The 16,042-nt window shown below is 44.1% G+C and overlaps 1 protein-coding gene across 9 annotated transcripts in view; it reads right to left on the bottom strand.

Moving 5' to 3' along the window:
• Rbms1 (RNA binding motif single stranded interacting protein 1) overlaps nt 1–16,042 on the bottom strand; it is a 217,737-nt gene that overhangs the window by 6,543 nt on the left and 195,152 nt on the right. For 4 of the 9 annotated variants that reach the window (XM_048425799.3, XM_048425798.3, XM_085681058.2 and 1 more), the window contains exons 7-11: nt 6,854–6,969; nt 5,775–5,824; nt 5,560–5,653; nt 3,248–3,295; nt 2,313–2,363 (exon numbers count right to left, since the gene is read on the bottom strand). In XM_048425799.3, the coding sequence (XP_048281756.1) occupies nt 2,313–2,363; nt 3,248–3,295; nt 5,560–5,653; nt 5,775–5,824; nt 6,854–6,969 (359 nt within the window). The remainder of the gene's footprint in view (nt 1–2,312; nt 2,364–3,247; nt 3,296–5,559; nt 5,654–5,774; nt 5,825–6,853; nt 6,970–16,042) is intronic. The other 5 variants (XM_048425800.3, XM_085681059.2, XM_048425803.3 and 2 more) reach the window with 3 other exon arrangements.

The raw sequence follows: 16,042 nt of genomic DNA on the forward strand, positions 1-16,042 counted from the left end.
AGATGCTCTCAGTGGTTAAGAGCATTGCCTGCCCTTCCAAAGGTCCTGAGTTCAATTCCCAGCAACCACATGGTGGCTCACAACCATCTGTAATGAGGTCTGGTGTCCTCTGCTGGCCTGCAGGCATACACGCAGACAGAATTATGTATACATAATAATAATAATAAAAAAAAGAGTTGAGAGGAAGCAGCGGTGCTATTTCATCCCACTGAAATCCTGTGTTCTGCCTGCCCTAACTGAAAAGCCAGACAGACTGGCAGAAAGGGCAGTGGCATCAAACAGACCGAGGACGACTGGCTTCTAGGGCTGCCAGATGTTGGGGAGGGGGAAAAACCGCTTTTGCTTTCTACAGCTACAAAAAAACCCCCAAACAACAACAATAACAACAGCAGATAGGTGATCAATATAGCAGCTTGTTTAAACACATTTTGCACGTAGTCATCTAGTTTGAGATGAAGTAGGTAGGACCAAAGAGTACGTTCTTCATGTCTGGGTATTTTTCAGAACTTCCTGTCCCATGCCTGGGAAGCCAATCTTGGTAATACCGCTCCAGTTCCATGATCACTTATTTTGCTTGGAATTTTTTTTGCCATCAACAATTCAATTAAATGTATATAAGAAAATAGGAAAGGAAAAACATCACTCATATGATCTCTCTAACAGAACCAGCATTAGCAGAATCTAACTGGAAGCTAGATTCTGCATCAGAGAACACGAATAATTGCCTACTTTGAGGTCTTGCTTACAACTTAGTTTTTCTACTGGAAATGGTAACTGCCTCACTGCCACTGATCTTAATGGCTAGACAATGCCATACTGACGCTACAGCAACAAAGAGGGAATTATTTGGACCTGTGTCTAAATTTCTCTACATAATCAATGGATTTCTACCATTTTTCTCATGTTTGCAATCATCTGTTATAGCACACTAGTCTTCTGCTCTACTCCATAATTAGGAACATGTATGTGGTTTGGGATCACTGTAGCTGGCTGCCCTGAAACACACTGGCGTTTACTAATTATCAGATACCAGTTCAGGGCACAAGCAGGTGTTTTATACAGTTTGAATCTGGGTGGAGAACAGTAACACAGGTCTCCTCAAAGAGTCCAATTGAAATATATGCAGTACTTGTCTCTAAATTTATGAAAAGGTACAACATCAAAAAGTACAGAACAACAAAATCAAGACAAAGTCTAGATAGTGGGGAATGGGTCTCCTGATTCCTCCTCCTCATCTATACGCACCCCTGTACACTAAGGGGTCCCCAAGTGCACTGACTTCCGCCTTTCCAAATGCAGCATCAGGTATGAGGACACAGACTTTCATGGGAATTGTAGCTGCATGTTACGAACATGGGTGCAGGGTGTGTAGACTTGTGGATGTGTGCAGAAGAACAGGTACAAAAGACATTTTATTTGCACCTGAATGGTTGTGTCAGTATTTCTTGGCTACTGACTGCTGCTATTTTACCCATATGGCCTCACAGTATAGTGTCCACTGTTGATGACTCATGAAGAGAAATTTCTGTCTCGTTTTAAGGCCAAGAGTTGAGTTCTTTTCCTAAACAAATGATCTGGCTTTTGTATTATAAATGTTGTCATGTCTCTTGCATATGAGAATGCCGAATTTGCACTGGTTAACTAGAAACCAAAGGGCCAATTCTGTGGCCTTTTTGTGGCAAGTGTGTGGGTCATCAAGGGCATTCTTAGTGATCTGTGAGTTGGTTCTACACACTTGTTTTTGACTTTTGACCCTATGGATTTTGTGTATGTTAGAAAGGCATACACTGTATAATAAGATCAAATATAATGTTTAAAAAAATAATATACATTAGGATAACCAATGTTGAAATCGATGAAGAAATTGTATTTGTTATTAACGAGGAACACAGTGCTCTCTTAGGGCTTCCTTCTACAGATGGGCTAAGTGACACTAACAAAGAGCCCTGCCTGGATCTGAACTTTATGTTTAAATCACAAAGAATGTTAAAAAAAAAGCCATTTCTTTCCATACATTGTAAAATATTTAGTTACTCAACTAATGGTATCCTACCAAACTGGCTTAGTAGAAGACCTTGCCTCAAATAGGGTATATTTTTAAGTTTTTATATAAAAATTAGTATCTACCAATAATTCATTTTAAGACAAAACCGACTTAAAGTGTCACAATAGGCTGGCACATTTTCATATTCTATGTTTGAGTTTTTCCACTACCTGCCCCCCATCTTTGGTAGAGGGGTTTTAACCCAACAGGCTACATGTCACACATAGCTTACTTAGAGGATAGGAGGTCATTAACACGAGACACTTACAGGATGCTGTAGGATGTAAGGTTGAGGTTGCATCCAAGAAGGACTTTGCACCTAGAAAAGGGAGGATTTTGAAAGAAACATTGATTTCTTCTGCAAAAATAATCGAACACTCTACAATTCCTTTTAATCGTGTTAAAAAATCTACAGAAGGAAGATAAGGAGACAACACTATCAATGATTACAATGGTTAAGGCAGTCAGAGCTCCTGACAAACTGGTCACTCTACACTGAGATGAAACGATCATTCAGAACCAATGTCAGTTTGCCCACTCAGTACGGAGTTACTGAAGATTAGGGGCCAAGGAGCAGAAGGCATGGATGGGCTTCACTTCACCCTTGAGAAAGACACTGTCTAAGGAAAGGAAATAAAAACGTACACAATCCAAATTAGTGACGTGTTATAGTCAATGTATGAACTACGTTTTAGGGATACTGATGAATGAGGATTAATCGTAGAACGTTTCATTAGAAACTAACCCTCCCAAGCACATAATATTTATAAAGAATAACCAAATGCAATCTCTTTGATAATGAGGAAAACAAGTTGAGGAATTTTGTGTAGTCCTCAACAATTGCTAGTTAGTGAGGAGAAGAATGTCTGAAATGCAGACCTAGGATATTACATGGGAGGTAACCAGATCTTGACATCAACGGTTAAGTTAAAATGGCATCCACACAGCCACCTCTGAACTGAGAAAGCAGATGTGAGGGCCAGGTTTGTGGCAGGAAGGAAACAAACACCCTGCCCAGGAAGAGAGGAGCAGTCTGCTTTCTCGATGCCCATGGCTTTTCAAGGTCTACGGAATTGTCAGGAAACATTCCGTTTTCCAGGGCGTATCAGAACCCTCCTGCGTCCTGTCCCTGAGTGTTAACTTCAGAGATTCTACAGAGAGAACACGGGGAAGAGTCATGGGAGAGAATGGAGCGCCATTTACCTTGACAGCAGAGCCCCGATACTTGCTTTCTCTGGTTTCCTTTGCCACCTAAGGCAGACCAAAGTTAAGTGCTTCTGCCTTGTTAACATTGCAGTTATCTGGACTGCAGCCTTTCCCACGGGGGGGACCGCTGCTTTCGCGCGGACGCCACCTTCTCAAATCCAACTGCACAAGCACATGGCGGTTTAGTGGAGAAGGCCAACTCCAACTTGAGTGTGGGCCCTTACAGACACAGCACGAGAGGAGAGCAGCTCCTGGGAACCCCGATCTGGGCCAGATGTCCCCCACGTTTTTCTGCCTCCATGGCCATAACTGCCTATGCACTCAAGAGTATTATAGGTTAGGGAGCTGTGACATCCCATGCCATGTTTTTATCTCAGCAGCGAAAGCAGCCGCTGTCAATTACTATTCCTCAATGCTTCCTAATTATTATAAAATGGGAATAATAATCTATTACCTTCTTACCATTGGTTCTTTGAAAACATGAAATAAAAAGAACTTCATCCCAAACTAAGTATACACAAACAACATTGTTGCAAACACCTTAAAGGGACCTGGCATTACTTGGGAGCTCATTAACGGACCTCTGCTTGGCACTTGAGGATATAAGGAGAGGCACCCACCATCTGAGAGGTTATGCTACTGAGCATCAGGCAAAGGGGAAAAAAATTCTACATGGGTCTTACAAAAATCACAGAATTCCCAAAGAAAGAAATGAGGCCTTGAAATGATAGGCTATCCGTAGCTAGCCATGTCCTGTTGGTTCCCGACACTGATCTGATTTTTTTTATTCTATCAAACGACTGACAGGCGAACGGCTTTGAAGGGGAAATCAGTGGTAGAGAGATGGATTAAGAGCTGCAAAGTCTATAGCAACATGATAATTGATAGTCTTTTGTGTGCTTGAGAGTGAGCGCCCACACGCCCTTATTTTTAGCGATACAGACATGACGGATCGCCATTTTCAGATCATCAGAGACGACATCTTAATATCAGCTGGAAATGCTGCTTATGAAGGGAGATATACTACATCCACCCGCTCTCCCTGAGAGACAAGGAACAGACTGGGATCGTAACTCCTCATCAGCCAAAGAGACTTAAATAAGTCTCCACATCCAGAAGACTGGCACATCAGAGTTAAGCAATGACTCAGGGAGGATAAAGGAAAGACAAGGTGTGGAGATTGGGGGGAGGGGACCCTAAAGGCTAACGGTAGCAGACACTGCTGTGAGTATACAGCCTTCTCTTTTTATACGTTATTTTCATAGATTTTAAGCAGAGCCAACTTATACTGAGGATTACTGAAAAAGTGCTTAATACATTAATATGTTCAATGCTGCTGCTGCTCGCTAACACTTACTGAATATTAATGCTATGCCAGTCCTGGGTGGAGCCTCTAATATTTTTCATTTAGTGCTCCGAACTCTCTCAAGCTTGTAAGGGAGAAACTACTATCCCCATTTTAAAGATGAGGAAACTGAGGCTTATGGCTATCAACTAGCACATCAGCTAGATCAGATGCTGTAGTCCCCTAACCCCAGACATCAGGACTATAACATCTAATTGAGTATCACAAACAAGAACACCTGAGGTTTAGTCACACCAGATCCCAGCAGTCAACAGAAGTGAACTCCCCCCAGGTCAGTAATTGAACTCAGTAATAATGCTGACTGGACCCAGGCAGTAGTAACCTGTTGTGGGGAAGACAGCTACAGGAAGAGAAAGGTGCATGTGCCTCGCTAGCCCCGGAATACCATCAGATCAGTGTGGGACAGGGAGCTTAATGAGGGCTCATTCCTCAGCTGGGAATACAGTTGAAGGTAAAGTTGCCTCGCAAAAAACAATGAGACAGGAGCTAATTAATGGCCTCTTGCTTCTTGGTGGGGGGAAGGACCTCAAATCTTGACTGCACCAGTTAATGTCACCTAATAGAGATGATCCTGTGTTAGCAGTTTTAACTGCCTTTTTAAAAATCGCTTCCTGCTAGGGAGTAAACAAAGACAGGAGCGTGCATCCGCTCGCCAGTCTGTGATTCTCCCAAGTTTCCATTCCTGGGACACATGATGGAAGAAGGACCCGGGTTCATCCCTATTCAAGGACCATGTGATGATCCCAAGCATTTCCCTGGCTTTCCACTCTCCTACACAGAGGAGCTAATTGCTATGCCAAATAGAAGGCAGCTTAGTACAAACTAGGTAGCGAAGCTGCACAAAATTTGACTCAGATTTCATTTGAAAACTGTTCAGCATTCGAAGACACATGAGATTGCAGCAGATACAAGGTGAGCTGCTGTCGGGCCCTGAGGTACAAACCTGGTAGGCAGACACAGGAGATGCAATATAGGGTGTAAGAGAAGTTTGACTGATCATTCGGTTTGTGGCAATACTGTATGGTGAAGGGTAAAATCTAGAACAAACACAAAAGCCTTTATTAAGTAATCCTTCCAAGGAATAATTCACGGAACAATGTCTGACACGTTCACCTTCACCGTCCCTCACGCCACGATGCACCGATCCTAGTGACATACCCGTTATGGAGAGCAGCCGTAGTCGGGTCATACGTGAGTGTCATTCCAGCCTAGAGGAAGCAGAAGGAACGTGAAAATCTATCCAGAAAGGCACGATTTGGAAACTGTGTCTTATAGAGTCCCTGTAGCATACAATGGCAATAGTCACGCTGAATAAAATTGTAAGTTTCTGTTAGCCAAGTATGCTCACAAACTCTGTGAGAATTGAGCTCCGCTGTGCTGCCCCACACGGCAGCCATTACCACAAGAAGCTACTGAAAATTAAATAGAAACCAATCCCTCCAGGAATAGTCAGACATCACAAGCGCCGAGGGCCACATGCGGCTGTCGCTGGACAGCACAGGTTCAAAACATTTTCTTCACACATTCTTGGTTTTTTATGTTCTTTTAAACATAAAAAAAATTTATTGAGCTACAAGGAAGAGGAAGCCCAATGCTTCATTAAGAAATTGAAGATCTTTTTTTAAAGGATGCTTCAAAAGATTGTTTGCCTGTCTGTTTGCTTTTGAGAGAGAGAGAGAGAGAGAAAGAGAGAGAGAGAGAAAGAGAGAGAGAGAGAGAGAAAGGGAGAGAGCGAGCGAAAGAGAAAGGGAGAGAGAGAGAGAAAGAGAACAGTATGTGGAGGTGGGGAGGGAAAAGCATGATCAGAATATTTTGTATGACACAATATTTTTTTCAGTAAGAAAACAACCCACAATATAAGGGTCAATTCTCGGTGACAAATATACTATTTATTTTAATGTTGAGGACATTAAAGATTCCTGACTACGATGAATGAAAACCTACTGAGAAAGCTGAGCCTCCACACTCAAACCCTTCATAGTCATGGTTTTGCCGAAGCGCAGTGTAGCTCTTCCCATCTCTACCTGTCCTCCTGGGGAAGGCACACTCAGGACTCCTGCACCAGAGACAGCGACAGCTACGGTCCGACAGCCTTTGCGTGACAAGGCACCGACGGGAAGGTTTAGTCTGGACTGTTTCAGAAGTGCGGTAGGCCAGTCCAGATGCCCCCGTAGGGCTGGCTTTCCATGAGTGTTCAGGATGGCAAACCCACACTCGAGTTTCAAGAAAGGACTTACAAGTCTCACCTCTCCTTCTCTGTGCCATGGCCGCCCATTAGGGATGTACTTGTTTGGGTTCTGCCTCTTCTTCTGTCCTCCATCCGCAAACTTGCACAGTAGCGGTTCTGTAGGAGCTGTGGACACAGGAAGCTGATGTGAGCGCACAATCCTAAGCATGTCTGACAACATGGAAGGGGATTTTTCTTTCTGTAGGAGAGCACTGCTAGTGCCGAGAAGAAACACTTTGAAGGCAACAAATCTCAGGCCCTGCGATTCCACGGAGGAACAGCAGCACTGGCTGATGTCACTGAACTGGAGCGTCACGGAGAAGCCGCCTCCAAACACTGCAGCGCTGTGAGTCTCTCAACCCTGGGCACTCTAGAGTTCCACCACTGGACAGTCAGCAGATACCCCACAAAGGCACCCGGAACACTCCTCCAGCTTCCCAGACAGTGCTCTGCCCCTGGGAGAGGGTAAGCCTGTGTCATGTCAATCACACCATGCTTCTGCTTACAGCTTTTGGCTGTTCGTGAGCTGTTCATGTCTGCCTTTCTCCCCATCTGTTCTGTTATTGCCATGTCCCCACTACAGCCACACTGCAGGCATGGATAAATATGGATGGGTCTCATTTGTGCTGAAGAAAGTCGCAGGGGCTAGAGATTCAGTGGTTAAGGACAGCTGCTGCTCTCGCAAAGAACCTGACTTTGGTTCTCAGCAGCACCTATCAGGCATCTTAAAACCACCTCTAGGCAAATTCAGGTACAAGAGAGCCAATGCCCTTTTCTGGCCTGTGAGGACACACATATGCACGTGAGCACATGTATGTGCACATACACATGAATGAAATATTGAAGTTACAAACACCTGTCATTTTTATTGAAAGGTTCTGCCATGGCTCAAATCTTCCCATGGAGTTGTTTTTACCATCCATTCACCATGATCCAAAGAAACATTCAAGAAATGAACGCTCAAAAACAAAACAAAACAAAACACAAAATATCCTCACTGAAAATGAGATGCAGGTGATACAACAGGCCATCCATGGTTTTCCCTCCACTCTGCCTTTCTGTGACAGACAAACCAGCACGGTCCTGGAGTTGTGTGTTTTCCTGTATGTGTCTACTTACTGCAATAAAGCCTCTCACACCTTTCTGTCTGGCTCCCACACTCAGTTCTTTGTCTCCTGGAGAACTATGGCTACTCCTTTTAAGCTCTCTTTCAAAGTTAAATAACCATGAAGAGAAAAACATCACTTGTGGGGAATTTGCTTCTTTTTCCTTTGCCTCTCATTATCCTAATTCAGCTCTTATTTTATATCACTACTACCCACCCACTAATGACAGGGTAGGAGCAAGACTGTCTCCTACCACTTACAACACAACACACACAACACAAGCTGCAATCCCTTGTCTGCCACTCTGCATGTGTCCCTGGGCTGCTCACTTCTAAGTGGATGCGTTATGGTGCGGATGTCAGTCATCTTCTTCTGGTGCAAGCTCAGTCTGCAACGCTCCAAGGCAGGGCCTGGCAGGAGGCCCCTAGGTCACTGAGGTCATGCCCTCAGAAGTAGTGAAGGTGGCTCTCCTGAGCTCTCAACTTTTCCCAAGAGTGAGTCCCACCCCTTTTCAGTTGAGCTGATGCTGACACCTGACCCTGTAACTTTCTGAACCATGACCTAAATAAACCCCTTGTTTATAAAGATGCTCAGCTTCAGGTATTTTGTTACGGTAATGAAACAGGATGGGAAAGCTAATAACGAAACCGTTAGGTGTCTGATGAAGATCTCGTGTACACTCTTCTTTACCTCCTGATACTAACTCCCCAACCCCAGGCTTTCATGAATGAAGAATCCCATTTAAGGCAAACTGAGCACCATGGAAAATGGATGGGCAGAGGTCAAAGGTCCCTAATGTAATTAAACTATACAACTTGTCCAAGTGATAAAAGGTTATGGTTTTTGGGAAATTCTGTCCAATATCCACTGAAGGTAAACACTTTCACACAATGGATCAAGACAACTTTGGAATAATGACTAATGGTCCTTCTAAGTCCACAACTGGACAAGCATGGGACAGATGGGAACCCAGGCTGAGAATAAGGCATCCGAGCAAAAGCAGCAGATAGAAGACACGCTCTACTGAGAGGAGGGACTTACCAATATCTGACATCCCCTCAAGTTACCCACCTATGTAGGCAATCAGAAAGCGGTTACTTAAACTTCAATACTAAAACTCTCCCAGGTCCCTATGTGAGGGACCTTGTGCACAGGACCAGAAGGGGCTATGGTGGTGCAAGCTGGTCCAGCTGATGACTAAGGACAAAACAAGAGCTCAGCGGAGACAAACAAAATCCACTGTGCAGAGCCCACTGCTGCTCCAGGTTGGAAGACCGAGTTTTATTTGCTCCCCTAGGGTCAGGGCGAACATGAGGTAACCTGAGGGGCTGGACCTCTGCCCAGGCTCACAGTGAGGAGGCTTTAGAAAAACTAACTCTGCATTACTTGGCTTGTCAGAAATGCAAACTAGTTCCTTGCATTAGCATAAAATTCTCGCACAGCAAGAAGGCAATCAGGAAGGGCTCACTCTAAAGTGCATCTCCAGGTAAGTGGCTAAGCAGCAAGACCCTTAACATATGCTTGGTGGCCAACGCGCTATCTGGGGATAATGTGATTCCCAGGCATGTTGATTCATCTGGATTCTGGCACCAGCAACTGTACAGTGTGGAGGTGAAGGTCCGGAGAGGGATGGCATATTTGTAAATACACCATTTACCATGAAACGAACAGAATGGGAGAAGTTCTTTTTCAAAGTGAATTCTATTTACTATTCTGTGCTGTCATTAAGATTTTTTTCCCCCTAAAAGTAAACAGTAAGCAGATAAAGCAGTGTGTGCACCGGAGTGTCCATCTTAAGCAAAGAGTTTCCTACTTTAAAGAACTGTAAGCAGTTACAGATGGCATGTTTGTGGGACAGTTGCCAGCTCCCCGTTCAGCAAAGTCAGAGACTGCCTCACACTCCATGGGAAACAGCAAAAATCCCAGCCACCTTCCTTCCCCTATCAAAATTTTCTTCAGTCTACTTAGCCCAGTGTCCAGGATGTGTTAGGTCTGCAAGAGCGAGATGTTTAGTAAGTAGTCCGTAAATAAGAGGTGCGTGAGTTCAGAGTGGACGAGGATGTGCCCTAGCTTACGGTTAGTCATCAATAGGATGGAACACTGAGTGTAGACAAATATGCTTTAATAAAAACGTTCCACTGAAACAAATACAGATGCAGGAACAGCTGCCATTCTTTCCTGACACTGCTCCACTGACTTGGGGGGGGGCACTGTTAAGAAAGAGACCATGCTCACAAGCTCTTAATGGCTTACTGACCATAAAGACCACCCAGTTGCTTTAGGAAAAGCAAGCCACACAATGTTAGGGAATTTCCTGGTGTCTTTAGCCACAAAGGGTTTAATTCACTGTAACTGACAGTTGTCTTGACACTGTGCAACAGTTGGAGGAGTGTGGTTAGATTTTCGGGTGGGAAAATAAGAAGTGAGCCAGATTTTTGTATCTTGTTTGTGTGTGTGCAAGTCTGTTACAGACGGGCGGCCTCACATCGTGAGCCTCTCCCGTGCTGCCGCTATACTGGACTGCAATGCAGGTCCTTGGCTTGCCTCTGGGAGCCGCAAGCACAGGTTCCCGGCTAAAGAAGCAGGAACCCCTGTGTGATGTCAGCTTGCTCTACAGCACAGACCCTTCAGGTAGTCTCCTTTGTCTTTTAGAAAGGAGATACTGGGGCACAAATGACAAATCAGAAGTATCAGCGTTGCGACCTGAGCAATAGTTAAGTTTGGCTGGATGAACTTTTCAGAATTAGCATGCAACAGTCAATCTTTAGCGTGGTCATTTTTCTAGAATAGTGACTTTTCATGATTTCCCTTACTTTTAACTGTATGCATGTGCCTGTGTCCATGGAGGCCAAAGAGCAGAGGTCTTGGGTCCCCTGGAGCTGCAGTCACAAGCAGTTGTGAGCTGGCCAACATGCGTTCTGGGGGACTTAATTCCACTGTAAGAGCTTTTAACTACTGAGCCATCTCTCCAGCCTCTTTAGCAGTAATGCTGTACCTTGATGTGGAAAAGGCTAACTACAGAGTTCTGATGAATGGTGTGTGTGTGTGTGTGTGTGTGTGTGTGTGTGTGTGTGTGTGTGTTGTTCACATGTGCACACAAGTCTAGCTGGTCATGTCTGTTATCTTATTCATCTTCCTCCCCCTTATTTCTGGAGCTCCAGGCATCCTCATATCTCTGCCTCTGCCTCATCAGTACTGGGAATACAGGCATATGCCTGCCCATGGCTTGCTTTTTTTCTTTTGTAAATGTGGGTGCTAAGAATATGAACTCAGATCCTCAGGCTTATGGGGCAAGCAGTTTATTTACTGAGCCATCTCCCTAGTCCTTGATGCATTGTTGCTCATCTACTTCACATAAAGATAGGATATATACATAAACTACGCTGAACCAATGGACTTTGCCAAGTATACAAGTGCTCTTAGGCTAAATGTACCTTTAATAAGGGTGAGCTCTGACATCTCGCATGATTTCCCAGGTCACGATCTCTTATCACCCAACCCAGGAGAGGTATTTTCTTCTGCGTCGGAATCAACAGGAACATGTACCTTCCAAATTCTGATGACTGTGGTGCTGTCTTGAACACAGTGAAGGGCCCCAGGCAGTACCACAGATAGACAGTGAGCTCATTTCTCCTGGCACCTTGTGAGAGCCATCTAAGGCAATGGCACTACTGGATTTTCCAATGTCTTAAAGCTGGGGCTTTTTACACATGCCTGCTTCTGTGGGGCCGACACTCCCTCCGAAGACAGCAGGAGTGGCTATACCCACAATGCTGCAGTTTCCATGATGAAGCTTAGGCTGTGATGGTCTGTGCAGTTGCTTCTCCTCAGTGCCCGCTGTGCGCACTGTGGTGCAGAAGGGGATCTTTGCCCGCCACTGCGTTCACCTAGCTACCTGGCCTCCGGGGGTCAGTTCTGCAGTTCAGAGAGCAGACCATCCCCCCGTGCATTCTAAAGGAGGCTTTCTTCATGCTTTCATGCTCAGACGCTGAGAGCAGTAGCCACTGAGGAGCCCACCCTTTTCACATCTCCCACTTTTTTCTAGTTATTCAGTATTTGATCTTAGCCACCATACCGCAAAGCATAGACCGTCTTTGACAAGCTTCTTCACCCAATCTGGAAGAGTAGAATCAGCCACCTCAATCAGTTCTGGTAATGATGGCTACCTGGAAAATGTCCTATCACAGGGAACTGACCCCAGTAGAAAGAAAAATGGAAGTTCCCAAGAATCTTTTTTTTAGACATGGTTTCCCCAAGCAACACCCAGGAATCAGTTTTCCTATAGAAGCTCCTTCCATCTTCAGCTGGCATCAACTGCCTTTAAATTAATTTTTTTTGTTTGTTTAAACCTCTGCACCTCTGCTTGTGAAGCAAAAAAAAAAATAATAAAAAATAAAAAAATAAAAAGCCTGGACTTAGTTTTGGGTTCTGCAGAAAATCTGACCCCTGGCTTCAGAACCAACATGAGAATTCTGTTCTGTTTTACAGCAGCTGCCCATTGTCCCGTGTGCGCTTAGAATCCAGAAAGCAGGGAACACCACATGGCTGCTAATGTTGAGACATGTTGTCATCCAGTCACCTGTATTTGGAGGAAGTTACTAGCTCATCTCTACTCTCTTGTGAGTTCATGGCTGAGAATGGAGCAATTTCTAAAATCCTTGTTTTGATCTAAGGGTGTAAGCATTGTTTCTTGTGTGGAAGTCACTGGCTACGCTATTCAAGTACTGCTTAATGCAGTGGCCTATGAGAGACTGACTTTAGCAGCTTATGACGTGGAACACTGTGGAGACACCATGGGAACTCTTGCAGACACACCGAGAAAAGCTGGTGTTCTCAGTCAGGTTTTGGTCAACTTGACACGCCCTTGAGTTACATAAGAGGGTATAACCATCCCTGACTTCAAACTCTATTACAGAGCTACAGTATTGAAAACAGCTTGGTACTGGCATAAGAACAGAGAAGTCGACCTATGGAATCGAATAGAAGACCCAGATATTAACCCACAAGGCTATGAACACCTGATTTTCGACAAGGGAGCTAAAGGTATGCACTGGAAGAAGGAAAGCATCTTTAACAAATGGTGCTGGCATAACTGGATGTCAACCTGTAGAAGAATGAAAGTAGATCCGTATCCATCACCATGCACAAAACTCAAGTCCAAATGGATTAAAGACCTCAACATTAATCTGACCACTTTGAACCTGATAGAAGAGAAAGTGGGAAGTAGTCTACAAGACATAGGCACAGGAGACCACTTCCTAGGTAGAACCCCAGCCAGCACAGACAATAAGAGACTCAATGAATAAATGGGACCTCCTGAAACTGAGAAGCTTCTGTAAAGCAAAGGACACTGTCAGTAAGACAAAAAGGCTACCTTCGGACAGGGAGAAGATCTTCACCAACCCCTCATCAGATAAAGGCCTGATCTCCGAAATATACAAAGAACTCAAGAAACTAGACACTAAAACTCTAATTAACCCAATTAAAAAATGGGGCGCTGATCTGAACAGAGAATTCTCAACAGAAGAACTTCGAATGGCCAAAAGACACTTAAGGACATGCTCAACCTCCTTAGTGATCAGGGAAATGCAAATCAAAACAACTATGAGATACCATTTTACACAGGTCGGTCAGATTAGCTAAAGTCAAAAACACCAATGATAGCCTATGCTGGAGAGGATGGGGAGAGAGGGGAACACTCATCCATTGTTGGTGGGAATGCAAACTTGTGCAGCCACTGTGGAAATCAGTGTGGCGGTTTCTCAGGAAACTGGGAGTCAACCTCCCTCAAGACCCAGCAATTCCACTCTTGGGAATATACCCAAGAGATGCCCTAACATACTACAAAAGCATTTGTTCATCTATGTTCATATAAGAGGGGATATCAAATGAGAAAATGCTTCCATCCCGTAGGCCTGTGGGCAAGTCAAGGGGGAGGGGCATTTTCTTGATTGATGGGTGTGGGCGGAGCCAGCTCATAGGTGATAGGGGAGTTCAGCCAATCACATTCTGTTTTTGGGGCATGCCGTCCTCAGGCTAAAGCCTGCCTCTTAACCTAGCAAGCATGCTCTGCTAGCTCTCTTTTTTGCCTGGCTCCTGCGTCCGGACAGATCGTTTGGATTCTGGTGTAAGCTGTTGTAAGTCTTACTTCTGTTTATTAAAGCTGTATATTTTGTATCAAGATAGTCTGGAGACTTTTCATTACCAATCGCCTAGGAGAGAGGAGAGGACAGTATCCATCTTAGGCCTGTGGTCTTGGACAGTATAAGAAAGCTGGGGAGCTTCAGTTCCTTCCTTGAATCCCCACAGTGTGAACTAAGAGTTGTAAGATAAAATTGAGCCTGTCTTTCCAAGGTTGCTTTTGGTCACAGTGTCTCATCCCCACAGAAACCCTAACCAGACCATCTGGTGTGAATTACGAGAGAAGAGAAGAAGCACGTTCATAAAACCTTCTTTACTGGCCGTGCTGCTGAAGACAACACATCAGACTTCTGATGCACAAACAGACCCAAAGTTTTTGACTGTATTTCCAGCCTCCACATGCTTACAGTTCTAAGACATAAAATGAATACAGAACAAATGCTTCCTAAGCAAAAGCCAAATTCCTGGGTAGGCTTTTCCTTTATTCTAGAAAGACCCGTAAAGTTCAGACCAATTTCAAGACCTTAGCTACACTGGGTTTTAAGACGGGACACCATGGAACAAATTCAAATGGGGTGGATATCGTCGGCATTCCTTATTACTGTGAGACTATACAAAAAAAAATGTTACAGCCAGACATGCATACATGGAGTGTTTTTTTATGATCAGCTTTTAATACATGATTTTTATTAAAATTTTTAAAAAGTATTTATTACAAGTTAAAAATATACCTCAACTAAGAATATGCCAGAGAATTCCCAGGCTTTGCCCTTAAATGTTCCCCATGAGCAAGGAGTAACCATTACTGGTCTTTGACATGCTTACTGCTTCCCGTTTAGCCTTTTCTAGCCAAGGAAGGGGCACAGAAGGGCTTTGCCTGTGGCTGTTCTTCCCAGGGCTGATGTGGTGGCACCTAGTAACCCCACCTGCTTTTGTCTCTTCCACAGGTGTGAGGAAAAGGATACCTGCAACTTACTTACATCTGTCTCATTTCGAATGGGTTTTCCATTTTTTATTAATTAAATTTATTCATTAATTTTACATCCTAACCAAAGTTTTCCCTCTCTCCTCTCCTCCCATTCCCTTCTTCCACCTTCTTCAATCCACTCCTTTTCTGTTTCTGTTCAGAAAGGGGCAGGCCTCCCACACATTTTGATTCTTAACTGGGATTTATTTCTCAACTCACAACCAACTCTAGATCCCTAAGAGAGTGGAGTCCTGTAACGCAGAAAGCAGAGCCCCCACCCAACAAGAACGCTTTCCTCTTCCATGCCTGCTATTTTTCTAAGTGTGTGTAGATGCATTCACTTTTACAATCTGTAATGGTAGGTCTGTCTCCTTCTTCTACCCCTTATACTGTGTGGCCTCCCAGACCTTATCAAAGACCCATCTGTTTAATGGCTATCCAGTGTTAAATTTGGAAATGGGTCACACAGAGTTTCCGCAGGGCAGCTAACAGCTATACTGGTTACACTGTACAGCGGTTAGGACACAGAGTTTCCGCAGGGCAGCTAACAGCTATACTGGTTACACTGTACAGCGGTTAGGACACTGGGCCCAGGTCAGTTCTCCAAGGTTCTTCTACCCAGGGACTGTTCAAGCAAATCTGACCTATTTCAAACCTGCCAGCACTCAGACTCAAGGTAAACATAAAGAATAACACCCTGGCATTTTCAAAGGAAATGGGGAATATAATAATATAATAATAATAAATAAGTGGGGAAAAGTGGAAGAACAGAACTTATAAACAATTTAAAGAAACTGTAAGGAAAAACAAACAGACTCCTCAAACTATGGTAACAGCAGGAAACAGTGTGTTAAAAAAAGCATTCATATCAGTTATAATGTGGTACCTCAGATTTTTTACAAAGCTATGAACATATCTATTTTATGTCATGGCCCCAGCTAGGGTTTCCCAATGTCAATATAAAAATACAGGTTGGCAGAATGAT

This window comes from Myodes glareolus, chromosome 21 (assembly GCF_982192425.1).
Source record: "Myodes glareolus chromosome 21, mMyoGla1.1, whole genome shotgun sequence".
Lineage (NCBI taxonomy): Eukaryota > Metazoa > Chordata > Mammalia > Rodentia > Cricetidae > Myodes > Myodes glareolus.